This window comes from Chrysemys picta, chromosome 9, assembly GCF_011386835.1.
Source record: "Chrysemys picta bellii isolate R12L10 chromosome 9, ASM1138683v2, whole genome shotgun sequence".
NCBI lineage: Eukaryota > Metazoa > Chordata > Testudines > Emydidae > Chrysemys > Chrysemys picta.
In genome coordinates this window covers 47,193,570-47,214,933 of record NC_088799.1, presented here as the reverse complement: position 1 = coordinate 47,214,933, position 21,364 = coordinate 47,193,570, and the positions used below count along the sequence as shown (strand labels likewise).

Below are 21,364 nucleotides of genomic sequence, written 5' to 3'. Positions count from 1 at the left end.
ACCAACCCTCCATTCTTCTGGATTCATGGCAATAGCCTTACCATATTCCACGCCATCCTCTGACATTCCTGGCAGCAGGTTCAGGTTGTAACGATCTCTCATTTTATCTCCAGGCCGATTTCGAGTCCAGAATTTGCTGTCAAAATAAAATAAGAGTGTGATATGAACTTGCGGAAAGTGTTGGGAGATTCATTATTTTTAGTTGCCATATTCTCTCTTCCTACTTTTGCATTTTATCACAATATCTTGATTATTTAGATTTTCAAGGCCTTATTCATCAGGCACCTATTTGGACTAATCAGGTATGATTAAAAAGTTACTCAACTCTCACATTCCAATATGTTTAAAAACACTTCAATTTCAGAGTGGTAGCCGTGTTAGTCTGTACCAGCAAAAACAACGAGCAGTACCTGTGGCACCTTAGAGACTTACAAATTTATTTGGGCATAAGCTTTTGTGGGTTAAAACCCACTTCATCAGATGCACAGAGTGGAAAATACAGTAGGGAGATATATATACACAGTACATGAAAAGATGGGAGTGCCTTACCAAGTATGCGTGTGGGGGGGGGGGGGGGAGCGGGGGGGGGGGCGGGGGGGGGGGTTGGTGGGGGGGGGGGGTGTCTAACGAGAAACTGCAGAACTGGAATTAATTTGCAAACTGGACACCATCAAATTAGACCTGAATAAAGACTGGGAGTGGATGGGTCACTACAAAAAACTAATTTCTCCGTGCTAATTTCTCCCAACTGTTACTCACAACTTTTTGTCAACTGTTTGAAATGGGCCACCCTGATAACCACTACAAAAGTGATTTTTCCTGCTGTTGATAATAGCCCACTTTAATTGAATTGTCTCAGTAGAACTGGCCCCCGACTTAGTAAGGCAACTCCCATCTTTTCATGTACTGTGTATATATCTTCCTACTGTATTTTCCACTCCATGCATCTGATGAAGTGGGTTTTAGCCCACGAAAGCTTATGCCCAAATAAATTTGTTAGTGTCTCAGATGCCACAAGTACTCCTCATTGTTTTTACTTAACAGATAGTTGCTGTGAGAACTGAAGAACTCTCTGTATTGACAGACTGGACACAAGACTGCCATACTCCCAGTCCTCTTCAATAGCCCTTGCTATTCTTAGCAGGTACTGATGGGCTCTCGTTCTTGTGACATGCACTTCTGTGCAGATTCACTCCGCTTATAAAATATAACTGTTGCACCATTTATAGTGTTTCCATCCTACAAGATTTAAAGCACATCACAAAATATATGCTTAGAGCACCCCTGTGGGATGGAGGGTGATTAGCACAAGACTAGTGGATAGGGCAAGTATTGAGAAAGCCTTAAGAAGAAATATTTTCTGTCAAAGACAACAGAAAAACCTCTCAAAAGTTCCATATGATATTTTTGTGACCATGGAGGTCTGGTAGGCCCTCACATTTTAAAGTTTCTGCCAGGAGGAATGAGAGGCTAGACTTTAATTCTACCTTATGCTGTAAAAGGGTCAGTGCTTTTCCAAACAGAACACCTTAGTCTCTCTCTGCTTTCTTAGATTTGGGTTGTTCCTGCTATCAAACCAGCCATCTCAGGCTTTTTCCCAGTTTTTAAACTGTATGTGCCCCTGAAATATTTGTTTAAATACTTGAAAATACCTGGTATGGTCATTTGAGCCTGAGCAGAGAATGTGTCCAAGAGGATGCCAAGCCAGACTCCAGATCATTCCCTCATGGGCCATTTCCATTCCGCCAACCTCCTTCTCCACCCTGAAACATCACACAGAAGAACCCAGTATAAGGGATTTTTAAAAAATATACATTTATTTTGCTACTCAGTTGCTCATGGCTTTCTATACATTGCTCATTTTAGGCCTCAGTTATTTTTCACTCATTTAAATCTGCTGTTCTCGGACTCTCAGATAACAATAAAGATTCAAGTGGTGACAATATAAATTATGTTTACTATGATGATATCTAACACTGCGTGAACTAAATTTCTCCATGTTGATGAAAAAGGTACTTACCCAACATGCCAGAACAATAAAGAGCCATCGGAACCTCCACTGGCAAAAAGCCCTTCATGAACAGGGTGCCAGGCCACAGCTGAAATGCAAAAATTAATAATCAGGAATCTCTGGTGAATGTTAAACTGTACCTCAAAGCCTTGAAAATGTGTGCCTTTAATCCCAATTCACTCATAACAACGGTAGTATGAAATGGAGTTCATTCTGACCTGTGGCCTCTTTCTTGTGACCCCTGAAGACTTGGAGCTCTTCTTTCAGGTTTCGGATGTCAAAGAGCTTGCAGAGATGGTCACGAGATGCTGTAAGCAGCCAATTCCCATTCAGGTTCAACTTTACCTCCATCACTGTGTTTTTATGAGCGTGTCTGGAAGTAGAGGTAGAAAAAGACTAACTGGCTAGAAGTCACACATTCCCAATAGAATAACTTATGTGCTTCTATACAGAGGGCCTGGGTCTATGTTTTAAGGTTGGCCTTTTGATCCCTGTACATATAGGACCTGGAGGTACACACAGAGACATGTTGCTCATTACTCAAGGATACAGGGCCGGCTCCAGCGTTTTTGCTGCCCCAAGCGGCAGGGGGGAAAAAAAAAAAAAAAGCCGCCATCAGCGGCACTTCGGCGGCAGCTCTATTGCTGCCACTTCATTCTTCAGCAGCAGGTCCATCCCTCCGAGATGGACTGAGGGACCCACAGCCAAATTGCTGCCGAAGAGCCGTATGTGCCGCCCCTTTCTGTTGGCCGTCCCAAGCACCTGCTTGCTGCGCTGGTGCCAGGAGCCGGCCCTGCGAGGATAGTAACTTCTGCTGGTTTAATTAGGCATAAGTTTAACTAGGTACCAGCAGTAGCTCAGGAGAACTCTGGTGACATGAGGCTTGTGAACAAGTGGAAAGACAACTTACACAAGGAAGGGATAAAAAAGGTCTTCAGATCAAATTATGTCTACCCTCTAGATTTCCTGACCCAACTAGACGGCCTGCCCCTATTGCAACTGTTACGTATGGTTGAAGAGACCTGGTCCTAGAGGGGGGCAACTGAAAACAGAATAAAATAATCAAGAGTCCAAGCAGTTTTGCCCCTTCTGACCTGAGCAAAACCTCAGGTCATAACTTACAGCGTGGCAAGGCTCTGGCCAGTTTTTGGATCCCAAAACTTGATAGGCTGTTGACTGTCTTTGCTTCCTGATACAACCAATCCCTTTGTTGGATGCCAGTCAACACACTTCACATCTGCCCCATGCCCTGTTGGGAATACAAGTTGCTCATTTAGGGATTTCAGAGAAAAACTATTTCACGAAATTTTCAGTTATGTAATTTGTGAACTAAAATCCTGTCTAGCCCAAAATGGGATGAAAAAACACTACAGAGCATGGCGTGATCTTAAACTCCAGAATGCTATTTAAAAATACCAGTCATTTGTTTTCTATATTGCACTACACTCCCTCCTTACAAATAACTTGAAATAGTTTCCTTCTCAGCTTTCACAGTCTTTATTAGAAAACACAAAGTGGATTCCACCTATTTAATAACTGAAGTTTCAACTGAGCATATTTTTAGCCTTTGGTCCTAAACCATTGTGTAATGTTATGTTAAACATCTCAGAAGTGTCTGCTTTGTAGTGGTAACGCAAAGTACACGGTTACATATTACCTTGCTTTTGTAACTTTTTTGGGAATAAAGGCCCTATATGAATGTAAGCTATCTATTAACACCCAGTACTGAAGTAGTATTGCAGCCCCTACAGAAAATGATAATAGGAAAAAGAAATTAGACCAGATGACTGACTAAGATGATTTTTTTTAACCTGTTAATTTGGTTTCTCAAAGTCTCTTACACCAGCGCAGATAACAAATTCACATTTTCCTAGCAGCAAATGAAGATAGGAAAAAAAGAAAAACATATGCTATCATTTCCCTATAATTAGATTGGCTGACCTTGCTCATTTAGAGAATCTGTATTGTTTAGGAAATACATTTTAAAATCAGGCAAGAAAAAGTTCTCAACTGTTATTCACAACAATATGGTGAGGTATCTGGGTTGGAATATAGAAATTTGAAGGGAAAAAATAAAAAGGAAAGAATAATTTCTTTCTACAATATCTCTCTATACCAGCCCACTTAGTGGGAATACCAACAGTAATGTTCAATGCCAGAAAAGAGAGCAGCTGGGTAGTTAGGGAAAAAGTGAGCATATGCTTTCTGAAGACAGCTAGCGACTTACTTTCTAAGCTCTACAATTATTCAGAGATAGATATGTAAACCATTCTCACATCAGATGTATGAACTTTCTGATTTTTGTGGGGCTGGACACAATGAGAAGAGAAAATTTTCTTGACTCAAGAGGAATGGGGAAACCACCTTGGGGAGGAAATGGGGAACAGCTTTAATCACTATTTTGTCCAGACAAGGATCACTGCAGTAAAGAGCCTGACCCTCCTCCCTCACTCTCCCAGCAGACAGAATTGACCTTCCAATTTATAGGGCCACAAGCGAGAGCACCGTCTTCAAGCTGCCAGAGCTGAAAATCTGGTCACAAGTTGTCCCTACTACCAGACAGGAGTCTTGTGGTGATGGTTTCCTCCCCACCTGATTCGCTGGGAGAGGCAAATGAAGCAACATCTCTTTGAATGTGTTATGTCTAGGTCTTAGGTCCCAGGTGAACTGCATTCTAAACAAGGGTTTAACTGGAATAGCCCACTCTGTCAGAACCAAGAAGACCCACTCTATATTGCAGTCAAAAGGGGCCAAACCACCCAGAGAGATGTGTGCCCTGTGTAATTGAGGCAACTCAGGGTGACCCTTGGTGGACATTCTCATTCTTTAACTACCAGAACAAAAGAGGACTCCTGCTCCAGAGGCAAGGATAGGCTGGACAGAGAAAACTTGGACCAAGGTAATGACAGCTGAATAGTTAATGCTGGGGAGATCATGTATTGTATAAAACATGCTGACAGCAATGAGTTCAAACACACCATCACAGAATCCAGAAAATGCAGAAACATGCAGGCTAGCTCCAAATTTTACTAGAGATGGGTTGGCCTCTCTTGTTCCTAAAATAATCAGACTGAGTGAAGTAGGAGTACTGAAAGGAGACAAAGGGCTATTTTCTCTTTGATCAGTAGGGCTTGGGATCCTGAAATCTGGATATGCGACTAATAAAGTCAGGCTTTTCTTTGAAGATTTCATATGTGTTAGGCCATTTTCAAAAAGTTTTCCCTCAAAAGACAGACAGACAAAGGCAGTTTTAGATGCAAGATCATCAGCTCAAGTTCACAGCCACAGCACCTGGAAGGTGATAACAGATATGGCCATACCCTGGAAAAAAGCTTGCATAATACCACAAATAAGTTAAAAAAAAAAAAAGAGGCTACTTGACAGAAGGAACAAGCCTCAATATCTTCCTCAGATGCCAATTTCTGTAATCATCTTACCAAGATCCTGGCCACATAAGCCATGTAGCACAGAGAACCCAAAATACTCTAGTATGTTACTCTAATATGAGTAGCTTGTCCTGCCAATTCAACAAGCACTGGGAAGTGGCCATCAAGAAGAGAGTTTTGGGGTATAACAGGAAAGTCAGAATCTTAGGGTAGGTCTACACTACCCGGTAGTTCGGCGGCAAGCAAATCGAACTTCTGGGTTCGACTTATCGCGTCTTGTCTGGACGAGATAAGTCGAACCCAGAAGTGCTCGCCGTCGACTGCGGTACTCCAGCTCGGCGAGAGGAGTACCACGAAGTTGACGGGGGAGCCTGCCTGCCGCGTCTGGACCGAGGCAAGTTCGAACTAAGGTACTTCGAACTTCAGCTACGTTATTCATGTAGCTGAAGTTGCGTATCTTAGTTCGAATTGGGGGGTTAGTGTAGACCAGGCTTTAGGGACAAAGAGAACTACATCAGACTTATCCCTTGAGAGGGCATAAAGTCACGTGAAGGATCTAAGGGATTGCAGTTTCTTGTTGAGAGCAGTCCAATCCATGCCCAACATGTCCTGGACCAGAGCAATAACTGGGAAAAACTTGAGTGTCCTTTTTATGGCTAGTCAAAATAGCCCCTACATCCCTACCTTCAGGAGCATAATCTTTTAGACTCTCAGAGCAGGTTACTTGCCTGGTTAGCAAAGTCAGACTTTGGAGGAATCCAACTAGCTGTTGGAAGGGATCCCCCCATTCGCCCTTAGCTACAACTTTCCCGGGAATGGCGCCAATGAATGTGAGGAGAAAAAATAAACCCTGCTATGACAGCCATATATTTGTAACTAGCTAATCTTGAGGGATGAGGACGACTGGGGTGGGAAGTTTTTAAAAGAAAAATGTAAATGCTAAAAATCTAGCTTAATCACTCAGAAGAGTAGCATGCAAACAGTAAAACAACTGATCAGGGTCATTGAAACAAGACTCCTTTACAGGGAATAAGGGCATACTTTGCTGTTTTCCTCAGTCTGCTGATAGGGAGATTTATGTCCTATTGTCTGTGCTAACATAGTGGGTTGTGGAACAAAAATGTGTTTTTATTTTAAACACTAAAAGATAGTCCAGTGGTTAGGGTACTGGCCTAGGACTGGGGGAGACCTGGGTTCACGTTCCTGCTCTGCCATAGACTGCCTATGTGATGTTGGGGAAGTCACTTATCCTCTCTGTGTCTCAGTCCCCCATCTGTAAAAAAAAATGGGGATTATAGTGCTTTCCCTCACAACACCCCTGTGAAGTACATTTTACATTAGAGTGTGAAGCACTAAGATACTATAGGTACCTAAGATAGACAGACCTTTTGAAGAATTTTTGACTTGGATAGCCTGTTCAAATCCTTGCATGGTGAGGTTCAGTATGTTAATATATTGTGCTTTTATGGGAAAGATGGATACTTTCAGACTTAAATTGCCCCCCTCCCAAAAAAACATTGACACATATAATAGGGAATATTAATAAACATACCCTCCTTGAAAAAGAAAAATACATAATGAATGTGGTAGAAGTATTGCAAAATTTAATATTCATATACTTACAAATTCACATAGTAAAAGGAGAAAATATATGCAAAAATGATCTGAAGATTGCTATAGGGAGAATAAGAGACGTTGTATAATCTAAACACACTTAAAGTTATGAATTAGTGTGGGAACATGAAATAGTCTAAAACCTGTTTTTACATGGGCAAAAATCTGATGGATACAGCTTGTTCAAATTTTATATTTTTTTTTTTGTGTGTGAAAAATATTGAGCATTAGTCAATCCCTAAAGAAGCCTAGATGCAAAGCAGTTATTTCTATAAGAATTCTTTCTACAAGTGGAATAAAGGCCTGATCCATAACTCAGAGCTGATTGAAGTAAAGGCCTTAGGTGACCAGTTAAAACATTGGATTATTAAACGTGCTTCCACCCAATACACTTTCAGGATTGTGTTTTTAAAAGATGAAAACTACAACAAACTATAACTTGATAGGCTTAACTGCAGTAGTGTCTGATTGGCCAAATACAGCATGTCACCAATGTGAAGAATTGTATAATCTCAAATTATTGAAAATTTAATGATTTCTCCTACCCCTTTTTTTCAGATATGACTTATTGGACATTATACCAACAAATAAGAGTATTACCCATCTTTTTATAACTATTTATAATGTGCCTATATATTTTGTATTACTTTATATATCTAAGTTATAAATGTGAAATGTATGTATATTGCCTTCAGTTTATTACTGTGACCAATCGTTTGCTATTTCTTCCCTCCTCCGCCCTCCACCCAAAATTACAAACTTTTAAAAATGTTTCACACTTAAGGAGAGCTTTATACATATGACTTTTGCACATATTTCTATATTCCCCCCCACACACACTTTTACATAATTTTTTCAAAATTAAGCTTATACAAGTGAATGTTTTTCTGAAGCATCTTATTTTGCTTATAACTAATTACCTTAATCAAAATACATGCAATATTACATATATATTGTAAATACTGAACACTCAGTTTCACATTTCAGTACTGTCATAACTGAACAAATTTGTCACAAGACAGTACAATTTATTTTACACTTTAAAGTAAGTTTTGGATTTTGTTTTTTCTTTAAATGGTAACCCTGCAAAAGCTTGATCTTGCAAGGTACCAAGTGTCCTCCATTCCCATTGAAATCAGTGATAGTTGAGGCCTCTCGTTCAGCACCTTGCAGCAGGTATCCCCCAGAGAACTAAATCTCTTAGAAGAAAATAAACACATACACTGTATAATTTTATCACCTCACACTTCTTTTACCAATAGTCTCCATAGTGTTAGGAGCACTATAATGCTGGAGGAGCTGAATTCTAAGATGATTTACTGTACTAACACCACACCTGTTAGAGGTTTTCGTGATACTATCCTTTGTAACCTGGAGGTTACTCCTTAATTTATTAGCCCAGCACTGTCAAGTAAGAGTATGGCTTTTGTTCACCAAGAGAATGCACTTCATATCTATCAAAAACCCTGTGTATTTCTATTCTGAACTGACATTTATTGTTTGGTAATATTAACTGATGTTACCAAATTAGTGAGGGATGAGAATCTTTTAATTCCAGGAATTAAATAAAGTTGTGTTCTCGCTCACTCTATTGCACCCATCATGTTCTATGAATGACCCTCCTCTTGAGAAGTGTGTCTGTGCTTCCCTCCATTTTCAACTCTTCACTTCCCTCTGTTCAAAGGCTCCAAATGGCAAAAATGTTCCTTCTGCAGCCATTCAGCACAGTTTCTTTTAAAGTCTGGAAGGAGGTGCACAGAGAGCAACAGGAAATACCTCTTTTCCACCTTGAATGGGTTAAGAAGAATATTGCCTCTATATTGCCTCTATAGCAGATCTTGCCGACCTGATAAAAAAATCCTTTATTTTTTATTTTTTTTAATTTGCCCATGGCATCCTTCCCTGGATGTCAGCTCTATACACTTGTGCACACAAATCCTGATGTCCGGGCAGTCTGCTAGAGGATTTATTTGTCAATGGTGAATGTTTCTTGCATCATCACTATTTTAACATATCAATGTCACTTTCCTGATGCTAGCTTTGGTCTACACTTTTACTACAAATACCATTTTTCAGGGATTTACAATTGTGGTAAGTTTTCTTTCCAGGCTGAAAGCTGTTACACAGGATGGGATTTTTTCCCATAAATTGTGTGTTTTTGAGCTATGAAATATTGAAAAAAAATGTTAATGAATGTTAGTGAAACATGTCTATCTCAATAGAGGGGCTGTTGCCCTGACACCAGGCTACTGGAGAGGATGATCTAATCATGACAAAGGTGAGAAACAAAACAGCTTAAAAATTCAGTGTTTCTGTAATTCAGTTTAGAATTTGCACATCCTATTCCCAAGTGCTGATGCCCTGTACAAAAATCCTAACAGCGACATATAGCATTCTATTGTCATGGAAGTTGCACTGGCCTTTTGGTCATCCTAAGAAACACTTTGGTTCTATTACAGGAGCTAAACAGTCCTGCAAATCTTTTTAATATTCTGTACATCTCAGAGATGGCTTCTCCTTCAGCAGCACAGAAATTAAAGTTTATGGCTGTGCGGATGTGAGATTTAAGATTTGTGAAGACTACGATGAGAGTCTTTGCATATCATATATGGTTATTAGCAATAGAACAGTCATTGGGACACTTTTTTCAAACTGAAATAATAAACCACTCAAATATTTGGCAAGGTTTTCTATAATACGTTCTATACATATATGACTGGAGTGAAAAAAGAAAATCCACATATAGTCATGGAACAATGAGTCACTTAGTAACTGGCAGAATTGAGCTCTAAGTAGGGCTCAACACTGCCAATTGCTGTCCAGTCTCCAACAAAACACTTAAACATGTTCTTAACCACAATGGGACTACTCACATATTTAATGTTAAGTGGCTATGTAAGTGCTTTGCAAGATTGTAGCCTTTACAGAGGTACATAATTCAATGCCCGTGCTATCCTGCTTTGAACAGGGACAAAGAAGTTACCAGAGATTTAAAATATCTACAATTTCAGATATGTGCCATCATCCACAGAAACTCAGTTTTCTAAAGGGATGGTCTAGAACACTCTTTTTTTCCAGTAAGAGGAAAAGTTAACAGGAAGAAATGAATATTTTAGAGCCTGACTAAAATTCTTCTGTTCAGTTTTAGCACCTGCCATAGAAGATAAAGGCACACCTATTATTTCACTTTAGACACAGGTGCTTTTCCATCTATCCATAGCTTATCCTTGAAGCTCATTACTCCTAATATGGGGGACAGATTAGAATGTAGTGAGATTCTGATGCTCTAGCACACGGCTTCTCAGGACAAATTTTTTGGTGGCCTCAGAGTGTGGCCACCAACTCTTGCTCTCACACTTTTCCCTAAAATACTTAAAATACTTAATTAACTTTAGGAAAAAACTAATAAATATGCACATATACATGTCCAAATCATTGTAATTTATTTATTGCTAGTTAGAAAGTCTGTTGTGAAAAGTGATATTAACAAACATGCAAGTATCACTTTTCACAGCAGATTTACTCAGCCCCACCAAGCCTGGGGACAAATTAAGCCCTGGATGGGAGGGTTAGGGGAGGCAGCAGGGGCCAGGGGCAATGGGGGTCTGGGGAAGGCAGCGGGGGGCTGGAGCCTGAAGCCCCATGGCCAGAGCCTGGGGCCTGCCACCACACAGCCAGAGTCCAGAGCTGGAGCCCGAAGTCCCTCAGCCAGAACCTGCTGCCCCACCACCCCAGAACTGTGGCCAAAAGCCTGAGCCCCACTGCCCCCAAAGATGGGGAATTCACCAGCAATCAACATCAAGGCAGTGCATTCAGGAGCAACAGGGAGGGGGAGGGGCCACTATTTTGCCACCCACCCCCACCCCATCACAGCCCAGGAGGCTGTGGTTGCAAGAAAAACCCTGGTGGCCGCATTTGAGAAACGCTGTGTCTAGAATATATATTGTAAAACTACATCTGTGAATAAATAGTTAAGCTGGACAACAGACAGTGCAACAGAAGTAGAGAAGTAATGGAAATTTCATTAGTAAGACATGGAATAATTGTTCTCAAAGTAACGAGAATGGTACATCAATAATGTGATATGTATGTTTCAGTATTTCTAATTAAAAAATATAACTAAGTCATACATTCAGAATGATCACCAGTACTCATAACTTGATGTGTCAGTAGTATCAATTTATGACAAGAAATACATTTCCATTTATGTCTATTGTCCTTTTACAGTGTAGAATTTCCTGATATACTACTGTAATTTATTTAACCACTTCTTAGTCAAAATTGATGCACTAAACCGATGTCCTACTGCACAATTCAGTTACATTACTATGCCTTGTAAAGAATAGCATGGTACAGGTGCACAAGATGACACAGCAGAGGCAGTCAATTCCTATAATGGAATTGTGCACAGTATTTCCTGTTCATAACCAGCAAACAAAAAGGAAGCTCAGCTCCAGCTCCAATGAAATGCCACTGAAATAGAGCAGCCAGGCTGTACAGAGGGAAAAAGATATCGTTTAAAAGCATTTATGTGAAAATGGCATCTTCTTATTCAACTCATCTGCTTCTTGGGTGTTTTCCAGAAATGCCTGCTTGCTTTAATGTCATAGTCAAGTTTTTACTACTGTTAACACTACAGAGTCAATATATTTATAGAAGAGCAAGATGGATTCTATTCTGCCCTATCGCAATTATCTTCTAAAATTCTGATTGCAGAATCTGTTACTGCTTATCAGTACTTACTAGGTCCTGACAAAAAGGAAGTTATTCTCACATTTTGTGGTCCCCAATAGCTGTTTAAGTACCGTATATACTCATTCATAAGCCGAATATTTTTGGTAAAAAAAATGACGCATCAAAGAGTGGGGGTCGGCTTACAAATGGGTCAACACCAAAATTTGATGATTTTAAACTCTATGGAATCATTGAATTGAATATCTATGGCCACGATTCGCCGTTCCCAGCCAATGGGAGCCAAAACCTCCCAACCAGCCAAAGTTTTCCAACCCCTGAAAATAGGGTCGGCTTATGAAAGGGTCATATTTTTACCTATCCATTTGGGGGGGGGTCTGCTTATAAACAAACGGGCTAATGAACGAGTATATACAGTACTCACGGCTAAGCACACCTCCCTAATACAGGTTACAGTTAGCCAATGTACCTTTAAAGCAGCAACATGCTCAGTTTATTGAAGAGAAAGTGTTTATTTACAACAGTAATTTACATGAAAAGGCAAAATAAGAATTAAACATTATACAAGAAACATATTAAATAAGTAACAGATATAAGGTATATAAATCCTCACACATAAGGACATAAGCCAGACACCACCTGACAGGAGTTAAGAAGCAGCTTTCCCTATAGGCAAGTTATTCCATAATTGTCTATTATGAGTCTGCTTACAGCTTCCTCGGAAACATCTGTTACTGGCTACTGTCATAGGACCTAATCTAGCATGCACTGACATCAACAAGGGTTTACTGTTCTTAGTGGATGCTGGATCAGGCCTACAGACAGGACATTAGACAAGATGGACCACTGGTCTGATCAGGTATACAACTTCTATGTTCTTCCATAACTCATTTCCAAGAAGTTATATAACAAAGGATAAGAGGTCTTTTTAAGATAGAAGGAAATATAATTTAAAAGACATTGACAAAGTTACTACTCTTTCTATCAACAGTAGGGCCATATGATTTCCATGGTTTTGAGGTTTCATAATAAGGTGCAGAATCAAGCTGTGCAGCAGGATTTGGCTAATTTTCTTAAATGTGAACATTCAAAGCTTCTATATTACAAAAAACTGAAGGTTTCCAATCCTTGTGATTGCAAAGCAAACCTTCCAAATGTAAATCAAACGTAAAATAAACTAATGCCCACTCAGTCTGCACAAAGCCTGAAAAAACAGCTCTGAGAGACATTAACTGACTCCACTAATCTCAATGGAATGTCAAAATGAAATCCTATATTTTATAATCAATATTTCACTGCTGTTTTCCAACATAGGAGGAGCACCCCTTTTATACATGATAAATCAAAAAGCAGTAAATGGCCACCTCCCCCCCCCCCCAAAAAAATGGGTGCCTAAAGTTAAGCTTCTGTACCCATATTTAAGCACTTATATGAGTGACTTGATTATAAAAAGGGCTGATCATCCAGCAACTCTGATCAAATAGGTGCCTACATATGAATTTAAGATCTTAACTTTAGGCACCTATTTTTAAAAATGTTGGTCAATGACCTCATCTATCGCCACTGGTTACCAAAACTTCCTGCTCTCTGATCCAACAGCTTCAGCAAAGCAGTTGTGCATTATTACAAAATTGTGTGACAATGAAAAACGTGCAAAAATTGAGATTTGTATTCAATGGAATACCAAAAATAAATAATGTAATGCATATTGGAGACTGTACTATGTAGGTTTAAAACAAGAGAGTTTTTGAATTTACTTGAAGCTGCCATAGAATTTAGTGTGACTCGACCAGAGAAATGAAGGGGGGAGAAGGGTGAAGAGGAGAGAAATCAGAGGGCTTGCTGTAGAATTTAGGACCAGCTTGCCAGAGAGCACAAGAATGTAGGATGGACTCCTTTAGACCAGTGATATTAGCTATGAAGTGGCGATCCTTCCTAGTTTCAGTGGACCAAAGAACACACATCCATCCATGAAAACTACAGAAGTCAGATTCACCATCAAACAGTAATTTTCAGTAATTCCCTTCCCTTTAGCTTCTGCAATAATATTCATTAAGGTTATGGTGTTGGTTGGTGGCAGTTTTGAGTGATCTGTGAACTCTAATTACCTGTATTACTCACTAATCAACGTGCGGCATAAGCAGCTAATATCACTCTGACCAGGCTGAAGTTAGCTATCAATCCAGAGAACAGCTTTCTTGGGCCACAGCAGAAGATACCACATAAGAATAGTGTTTGACTCATGGATTGCACAAGATACTCTCTCACCCAAGTGAACCCAGAATATTTAACAGGACCATCCTCTATGAAGGACCATCCAGACAGCTTGATTCTTCCTCACTTGGGCTAATAAGTTTCAAACAAATACTCTGGTTCAGAATGCACTATAGACCTCTACTTTTCTCACTTATCTTTCAGTGGGCTAAAAGGAGGTATCATCTTGATCACCCAGTCCACTTACCCAGAAACAAAAGCAAATCTTGTAGACTAGGGAGGACCAACTTGGAGAAAGTATTCCAGGGTGGAAAACCATCATCAGTTAGATCAGATGAGTAGTCAGGATGGGATCCAATGCAGTTCACAGTAAATGGGGCCCTTGTGATTGTAAAGATAACTCATACAATATTAACCAAATGTAAATAGATGCGCTGATGTCTGCCTGAATCTGCAGACAGCATGAAACAACTGTCTTTGATTGTTCTCAATGGGGTATCAACACTGAAGCAGAGATAATTTAAACTTTGTTAACTATTTCACTACTGATCAAACCACATTAGAAAGAAGAGGTTAATCATATTATTAGGATCTATAGAATCAACTGAGAGTGGTATATGAGCCCGATCAAATGGGAATCAAGCTGAGGGAGCTTAGTTGATCTCTGCTGGGAATATCAACCTTACCTGAGGAACCCATCAAAGCACAAAAGGACATATTCTGAACATCTGTGCAATCTACTGGAAGGGGCGTCTCAAGTGGGCAGCTTGCCTCCCCCAACTCAACCCAGTTGGGGCTAACAAAAATCTAGTCCTCAGCACCCCCAAATATTAGATATCAGCAGGAGAATCCATTTAGGGATTGGTAGGATGTTTTCATCTAGAACTAGTTTTTTGATTTCCAGATACTGGAAAGCCACGGCCAAAGGCCCACATACAGAAAGCTAGTCTGCCCCTCCCAGAGATCCTCAAATTTATCTTAAAGATTCTTTACTTCCTCCTGACTATGACTCCTTTAGACATTCAGTCCTTTAAGGTGGCCTTCCTGGTAGTTACTGAATCGGGTAGGACTGGAGAACTTTGATCCCTGCTTAATAGTCACCTTTCATCATTCTTCAGAAGATCAAGGCACTCTAGACAATTCCCAGATTCTCCAAAAAGAATTCTTCCACTTCTGTAACATCCAAGAAATTTATCCTCCCTCCATCATCATCCTCTTAAGGAGAGAGCGCTCCACAAGCTAGATGGTCTTAGGTGTTAAAGAGAATATGACCTAACGGTGGAGAAGGGCAGGCTTCTAGTGCTCCCATAGCTCAGTGGATCCAGGCTAACTCCTTCAGGTGCGAAGACAGATACAGTGCCATAGCTACTAGGCCAAAAGGGAAATAGCCACTGGAGCAGACATCTGCTACACTGCAACATGGAGGTCATTATATAATTTTATAAGAACTAGAGCTCAAACATAACAACCGCAGCAGCCTTTGGACATTAACTCCTTAGCACAGTTGTCCAGTAGTTCAAGTATTCCCTTTCTTCATCCACATTGTCATGAGTGCCGAACCATGTAGGCCACAGATCTAGAATGAAGGACCCAAAAAAGCGTATGTACCCCTAATTACATATGGAGTTTGTGCTCATCACATAGGACAATCTGTAGTCCTCCTTGACCTAATATTGCTGGACCCTTCGTCCTTTGGGTTTCACATAGTCAAATGTATATACACCACTACCTCGATATAACGCGACCCGATATAACACAAATTCGGATATAACGCGGTAAAGCAGTGCTCCGGGGGGGGGGGGCGGGGCTGCGCACTCCGGTGGATCCAAGCAAGTTCAATATAACGCAGTTTCACCTATAACGCGGTAAGATTTTTTGGCTCCCAAGGACAGCGTTATATCGAGGTAGAGATGTAATTCTTATCTCCCCCGCCCCCCCAAACACTATAATTTTAGTAAAATAATTCAGATTGATAAGACAGACTTAGACTGGAACATTAGCACTGAAGAGCACGTGAGATCTTCTCTCATCAGGGAAGAAAAGTTTTTAAATGAATGGCCTGTCTACCTGTTCAAAGTGGAAAGAGGAATCCGTCCCATCAGTCTAGTTTGTCATTACTGACTAAGATGAAGCCAGTTGATATGCAGATACAGATTCCCTCCTTCCTGACCAAGAAACTGCAAAAGCAATTTTCTTTGACAGCCAATATACATTTTGCTTTCTGCCTAAACAATTCCATTGAAATTTTAAGTTCAAAAAGTTGAGTTTGAGGGAAAAATCGCAACAGTTGTTTCTTTTAGAATAAACACTGCATGAACATTCATCCTTCACAGTAAGGTAAGAGGAAGACGCAACAAACAAAGAAATGCAGTTTGGCTATCATAGACTGCAGGAAAGGACCCATGTGTCACTATCAACCTCAGCCATAAAGACTCAGACAAGTGGTTCATTAAAAAGCATTGGAGATCTGAGCCAAAATATGAAGGAAATTACTGTTGAGATTACCTAATCATGGTAATTTGGTAAACACTGAAGGCAAATTAAGGAAGAAACAGAATCATGGAGATAAGCGGATGGTTGAAAAAGGTGGCACATTATTCTCACTATCCAATGTGGCTAGAATAAGTAGTATTGGCTTCAAATGCAGCAGGGACAATACTCATTCTCCTAAGAAAAATTAAGCAGTGGAACAAGTTATCAAGAACAGAGTTTGAGGCAACCATTGCAGCAGATATTGAAGATTATTATATGTATTTATCTCCCAGAGATGGTATAAAAATAATTAAATATGTTGTACAACAGCATGATGGGGAGGGATATATTGAATGTCTGTAACCAAATTATTCTATGTTTAAGAGAAGGTGGTGGTGTGAAGCGGTGGGTTGTTTTTGTGTGTGTTTTGTTTGGTTTATTGATTTAAAGAGGTTTAAATGGCAAAACGTAGGACATGAAGTGTAAAGTATTTTGTAACAGAAATACTGAAATGTATAGTTTCTCTCCATGACTCAGTCTGTACTTGAACATAGATGCTGTTTTTGAACGTACATTGGTATAGTTACTGCATGCTATAGTATCACGTGATTGTATAAGTATGTAGTGATTTTTGGAGAGCTGATGGTGTGGAGGTTTTCAGGAAAGTACCCCGAGAGTCCATTCCAGTTCTGGCTCCGCATCTAGTGCTTGTTTGTAGGGATCAGAATTAGAATTTAAATTAGAACACGTATGAAAGATTTCTGCCTAGAGGTAGAAAATGGGTTTTAATCCATTGCCATATAGGAAATGCCTGGCAAAAAATCCTGGATGTCATTACATATGCCTAGATATATCACCAGAATTATACCTTTTAACATTTGAAAGAGAAGTTACTGCAGTTAAAGTCTGTTCAGAGAGTAAACTCCTGTTGTGGAGTCATAGGTATAGGTTCCCACCAAAAATGTTTAGTTATTATACTCATAAGCAGATTCCTGAATCTAGAAAGCATATTTTAAAAATTTAGAAAATAAAAACAAAAACATCTTTAGAGAATCTGGTACTCTTAATAAAGTGCATTAGTACCAGACATACAAAATGGATACAGCTAAGGACATGGAGAAGAGCAGACACTCCCTGGTAAGGTACAATGAAGTACTCAAAAAAAGTGTGAAAAATCAGAAGAGGGCTCTGAGCACCTTGGCAATGCTCTGAACACTTGTTAACCAAGGAGCAGAAATCCCCAGATTGTACTCAAACTCTGATCTTACCCATGGTACTAGGACACAAGAGCATGTGAGCCATTAGGCCAGTACAAAAACCCAAACCAACCAACCAAAAATCAATCAATCAAACAAACACATTTCAGCGGAAATTAAAGCTTTTTTTTGGGGAGGGGGGAAGGGTGGAGGGGGTTTGGAGCAGTTTATTGTTGTCTTTGATTGTGGTGTTCTGTTACATACACCGGAGCCTAATCCTTCCCTTGTTAACCAAAAGAGTCATTGGCAACTTTGAGTGTATAATGCTGGCTTCGGCCCCTGAAAGAGAATTCTACCATGTCTGTAACTACTCAGGGTCCTCATTTCTCCTATCAATTCTTCTTAGAGAACCATTTTCCTCCTATATAGACACTTCTCTGAAGACCATGATTACAAGAACTTTTTCCTGTCATTTCATACATAAACCAAACAATAAACTACCCTCCTATGCTAACCCTTTAATTCCCCTTTTTAAAATATAGTTCCTTTATAATTTTTATAATGTAAAAGAACATGGTATGTTCCATGCCACCCACCTACCCTATAACTTAACATGTAGTTCTACATCTCTGTTGCCTGTTACCTCCCGCAACATCCCACTGTCATATTTAGTTTAGTTTTGAAACACCAGTGCACCACCTTCAAGATCTGAGGACAGTTCGTTTAATTTAAAACGGTAATCCAGGTGACCCTATCAGGCAAATTAAGTTCCTTAGACAGTCTACCACTTAAGAAGAGCAGCATATTGCGAATGTATTAGTAACTTCTCCAATGTGTAGATTACCAAACATCTACTTAAGCTTATCCCACCCTACAGTTGTTACATAATTAATTTTGTCACAAATTTTCTCAAATAAGATAGACTAAATAAGGAAAAACTAATGAACTACAAAAATACCTAACTGATCTGAGGCAGCTTTGTAACAAACTTGCTTGGTAGGGCAAACCTGTATTCACTGAATTCTGTCTTTTACTTCTTTGTAATCGTGAATCGCTATATAACTTAGCATGAACACACAAAAAATACGACAAAGCACTAACATTCACTGTATTGAGGTAATGCAGCAAGAAGCTACTTGAGTGACATGGGGGAATAGTCAATCTTTTCTCCACTGTGAAAAGTAGTAGTTGTGCATCAGAAACATAAAAATAGATTTAAAAAGGATTCCTGTCTCAGAAATCCATAGTCATGTCAGTGTGCTGACAAAGAACTGAAACTGTGCTGAAATTTTTTAAGGAATCAGAGAAGCTAAAAAAGACAGTATATTTGACGTATTATTTTCCTGTTTGTGGATATATAAGTAACTAAAATAAGGAGGCAGGGGTACATAAATAAAAATTGAATGGGGAAAAAGTCCGGTCTTGAAACCAAAGCTGCAGACCTGAAATCTGCTTCAGATGAAAAGACTTTACAGATACAGGTCATCTAAAGATTGCAGAAAAAGTGCACTAGCTCTAGGCAGAGAAAACTGTTATATTTTCCTCTTGTAGGAATCGGTCCTTCAGTGTTATTCCAAAAAAAATCAAATAGCTAATGTACTGATTCTATGAATGGTGGAAGAGGTAGCTGAACATCAGTCCCACTTCTGAAGACTAATATCATTATGGATGCTCACTCTAACCCAAATTAAAGTACGACCAGAAAAAGGTTGACTCTCATGGACGAAAGTAACAGCACCTGTGTTTAGCAAGACGGTAGGAGAAAAATCATAAATATGCGCCTATATTTTAACCTTAAAAAAAAAAACCCAAACCTTGAGATGTTATAGACCCCTTTCAATATCTTTTATTTTAAAGTGTCAGTTAAAATAGTTATTGCTTTCATACACAAAATACACCTTCATCAGAATATTCCAAGCCCATGGACTACATCGAATTCCCATTACATAATAATTATTTATCTGATGTGAGTAGGCTGTGCTACAAATGGTACTGACTTGTGCCATGGAGAATATCAATGCACACAAGACCGAGGTTCAAGGAGGTTATATAATAAGGCTGAGAAATATTTAAATTTCAGAGTAACAGTCCCTCTCTATAGGAGACTCGGCAGCATGGTCATGTATATGCTCCATCAGTACCCTAGTTTCTCCAGAGATAGTACATCTTAAAGCCTGATTGTGCCTCTACATTAGCAAGACTGTGCAAGAGAACACAATGGATTTTAAGTGCTACTACATAGGGCTTGGCTACATTTGTGAGTTACAGCGCAATAAAGGAGCCCCGGGCGCACTAGCTAACTACCCGTCCACACTGGCAAGGCACATAGAGCGCTCTGACTCCGTGGCTACAGCACTGCTGGTACTCCACCTAGGCGATTGGAATAATGTTTGCTGCGCCCCCGCTGGAGCGCCACGGCGCCAGTGTGGACAAGGTGTTGCATTACTGCACTCTGATCAGCCCCCCAAAACGTCCCATAATCCCCTTACGTCAAGTGGCCACTCTTCTCATTGTTTTGAACTCGCTGTGGGAATGCAGATATGCCGTTTGAAAGCTTCATTTCAGATAGCTTATTTGCTCCGAGACAGATAAGTGTGCTCTGAGACAGATTAGTGTGGAATGCTGAGAGAGAGAGAGAGGGGCAGGCGGGGGGGGAGGAGGAGTCTGCTACTGTCTGAACTTACAAGACAGCATGCTGACATGCTCTCAGCCCCCCCAAAAACCCACTCTCTCCCCCCACATACACACAACACACTCCCTGTCACACTCCACTCCCCCCCCCCCCCCATTTGAAAAGCACCTTGCAGTCACTTGCATACTGGGATAGCTGCCCACAATGCACTGCTCCCAATGCCGCTGCAAGTGCCGCAAATGTGGCCACGCCAGTGCGCAAGCAGTTGTCAGTGTGGACAGACTGCAGCACTTTCCCTACTGCGCTCTCCGAAGGCAGGTTTAACTCACAGCGCTCTACATCTGCAAGTATAGCCATGCCCATAGTTTCTGCAGTAATGTGCATCGTGGATAATGGCTACGCACCTTGCAAGCGCAGGCAACACATTGGAATTTACTCCTGCTTTATCCCATGCAGTCAAGGTTATGTGATGTATGTAAACATTAAAAACGTAGAGAAAACTTTTTTTTTTTAAAGATAAAGTGAATTATCTAACGTACAGTTTTATGGTGAATGGCTCCTGCAAAAGAGATAAGCAAGAAAAAAAATTGCAAGAGTAGTCTGTTTAAGAGACTGGTAATAAGATACACATGGCCTTTCATCACTAGAGGTCACTGGTTCAGATTGTTAGTGACCAGAAGTAGTTACTATCTGATATCTGCTCAGTTGAAAATATGTGAATTGGTTGTCCCAGCAGAGTCACTAGCATTCACTTATCCACAAGAACTGGCACCACTGCTGGGATTATCAACAAAGTACCATGGACTACCTTGGCATGAAGCCTGAACTATCTTTTCACTGCTAGGTATGTTCCCTTCCCCTTCTAGGTCAGGACTGAAGAGCATAATCACAGTGGTGAAAGAAAATTTGTATTGATTATGTTGCTCATCCCGAATAAAGCATTTCCATTACTAAGGCTAACAATCTGGCACTTTACACAACATTAAATTCTCTTGGTAAAATTTAAAAATCAAGGAAAAATTGCTTATTTTCAAACCAGTTCCCTTGCCATTTTTTTAAAAAAGATGCAAAAAGTCTCCTCTCTTCAAAGTGTGTATGTAACAAATATTACTGTTAATAGCAATTCTCTGCACTCTGACAGTACAAA

General features: G+C 40.0%; 1 protein-coding gene across 6 annotated transcripts in view; it reads right to left on the bottom strand.

The window, feature by feature from the left end:
• WDR33 (WD repeat domain 33) overlaps window positions 1–21,364 on the bottom strand; it is a 99,791-nt gene that overhangs the window by 17,274 nt on the left and 61,153 nt on the right. For 3 of the 6 annotated variants that reach the window (XM_005286403.5, XM_065556097.1, XM_065556098.1), the window contains exons 8-12: window positions 3,134–3,260; window positions 2,230–2,384; window positions 2,021–2,099; window positions 1,653–1,763; window positions 42–136 (exon numbers count right to left, since the gene is read on the bottom strand). In XM_005286403.5, the coding sequence (XP_005286460.1) occupies window positions 42–136; window positions 1,653–1,763; window positions 2,021–2,099; window positions 2,230–2,384; window positions 3,134–3,260 (567 nt within the window). Of the gene's footprint in view, window positions 1–41; window positions 137–1,652; window positions 1,764–2,020; window positions 2,100–2,229; window positions 2,385–3,133; window positions 3,261–6,482; window positions 6,671–11,299; window positions 11,504–15,260; window positions 15,494–21,364 lie in introns of those variants that run through there. The other 3 variants (XM_042853506.2, XM_024103260.3, XM_042853505.2) reach the window with 3 other exon arrangements.